The 1713-nt window shown below is 36.2% G+C and overlaps 1 protein-coding gene across 1 annotated transcript in view; it reads right to left on the bottom strand.

Moving 5' to 3' along the window:
- LOC101862173 overlaps positions 1-1713 on the bottom strand; it is a gene marked incomplete in the record, with an annotated part of 25062 nt that overhangs the window by 13281 nt on the left and 10068 nt on the right. The window contains 1 exon segment of the mRNA XM_013080757.2: positions 291-415. Coding sequence (XP_012936211.1) covers positions 291-415 — 125 coding nt within the window.

Below are 1713 nucleotides of genomic sequence, written 5' to 3'. Positions count from 1 at the left end.
ACACACACACACACACACACACACACACACCGCTTTTTTAGTATTTGGTCATGGTTTTATAAAAGAACGTTCGGTCTCTTGCCTGTAGAAGTCCCATTCTAAATCACATGCGCATTGCCAAATAATGATATAACAATAGAGCATTAAAACTTAGTATAACGCATATTACCGCTCAACAGCAAGCTTTATGCCCTTTACAAGCTATATAATCGAGCTAGATTTTCTCTATTTTCTTTAACGCAGACTGACGAAGGTGAAGAAGCTGTTGCAAGCAAAATGATGTGACTCACAGAGAGTAAGGCCCTTGATGGCTTGTGTGAAGGCGTAGGCGGAGCCGTTGAGGCCCGACTTGAGGTTGTTCTGGTAGAACATGGCCTGCAGCTCACTCGTTCGCGGGAACATATTGCCTGTAGCTCTGTCATAAGGAGGAGGAAGAGGATGATGATGGTGATGGTGATATTAATAAAGTTCAGTACTGCTGCTACCACTACTTATAATGTATAATAATAAAAGCAATAATGATAACAGTAACAATAATACAAGTATAACATTATTCTTTTTATTATTATCTTCATTACTACCATTATTATTATTATTATTATCATTATTATTATGATTATTGTTGTTGTTATTGTTGTTATCATTATATTTATTTTCTTCTTCTTCTTCTTCTTCTTCTTCTTCTTCTTCTTCTTCTTCTTCTTCTTCTTCTTCTTCTTCTTCTTCTTCTTCTTCTTCTTCATACTACGTTTATTATCAGTGAGTTATCTCCCTTCTATTGTAAATATTATTTCTGTTCTTTCCCTTGGGCATCATGCGTGAACGTCTTAATATTATTTGTTTGTGTGCCTTTTCTTGTGTATGTGTGGAAATTTTAAATTGCCCATTATTTTGTTAACGTGCACATGGCTATGTATTTGTGAGAGGGTGCCCACTGTATATATTTTCCCCTTCACGTTACTAGACTATAGACGTATAGAATTAAGATACTTAAAAATACACAGTACATTGTATTATAACAATTCAGTTTTACTAAAACCGCTTCAATATACAAATTAGTTCTAGACAGTGCAAGACTTGTGCTATAAGGTGTTGATGATGATAAAGCTCCCTTGTTGCCTTGAAAAGTCAAGAGCATGACTATGCACCCATTCTCAAATCCATGTTTTAGAAACATTCAAGCACGTTTCCAAAATTATGTATGTTATGCGTCACATTTACCTTTAGCTTAAGTATGTGCAAAGCAAACCAAATGTTTTAAATAAATTTAAAGGCTGAGCCACTGACTTCAGCCCCCCACTTTTTTTCAGGCCATATGATAAAACGCAACAAAAGGCACAACCAACACACAGCAAAGGAAAACAAGGAGAACTGGAACTCTGAAGGGTTAACAACAAAATGAAGCCCAGCAAGCACATTTGATAAAATTACGCTTGTGAATCTCTTTTACATTAAGGCTGTGTATCATCCTAAAAAAAACCTATAAATTTGGAAGTGTCGAAACGACGTATTACGGGAATATCCGGTATGTTGGTCTTTCTACTACTAATCTGTTCGCCACTCAACCTGGGACGACCCTGTCATGCCCTCTTCAGAAAGGCTCTGAAGCAGTTCGCCTCCTAACTCGTTTAAAACTAGGTCGATAGTAGTTAATAGTGTACTCATTTACAATTATTTTTTGTCTTTTATGGACGAAACAAAGCTATGTAAAGC

Source organism: Aplysia californica, unplaced genomic scaffold, assembly GCF_000002075.1.
Source record: "Aplysia californica isolate F4 #8 unplaced genomic scaffold, AplCal3.0 scaffold00098, whole genome shotgun sequence".
Lineage (NCBI taxonomy): Eukaryota > Metazoa > Mollusca > Gastropoda > Aplysiida > Aplysiidae > Aplysia > Aplysia californica.
This window is presented reverse-complemented; position numbering and strand designations above follow the sequence as displayed.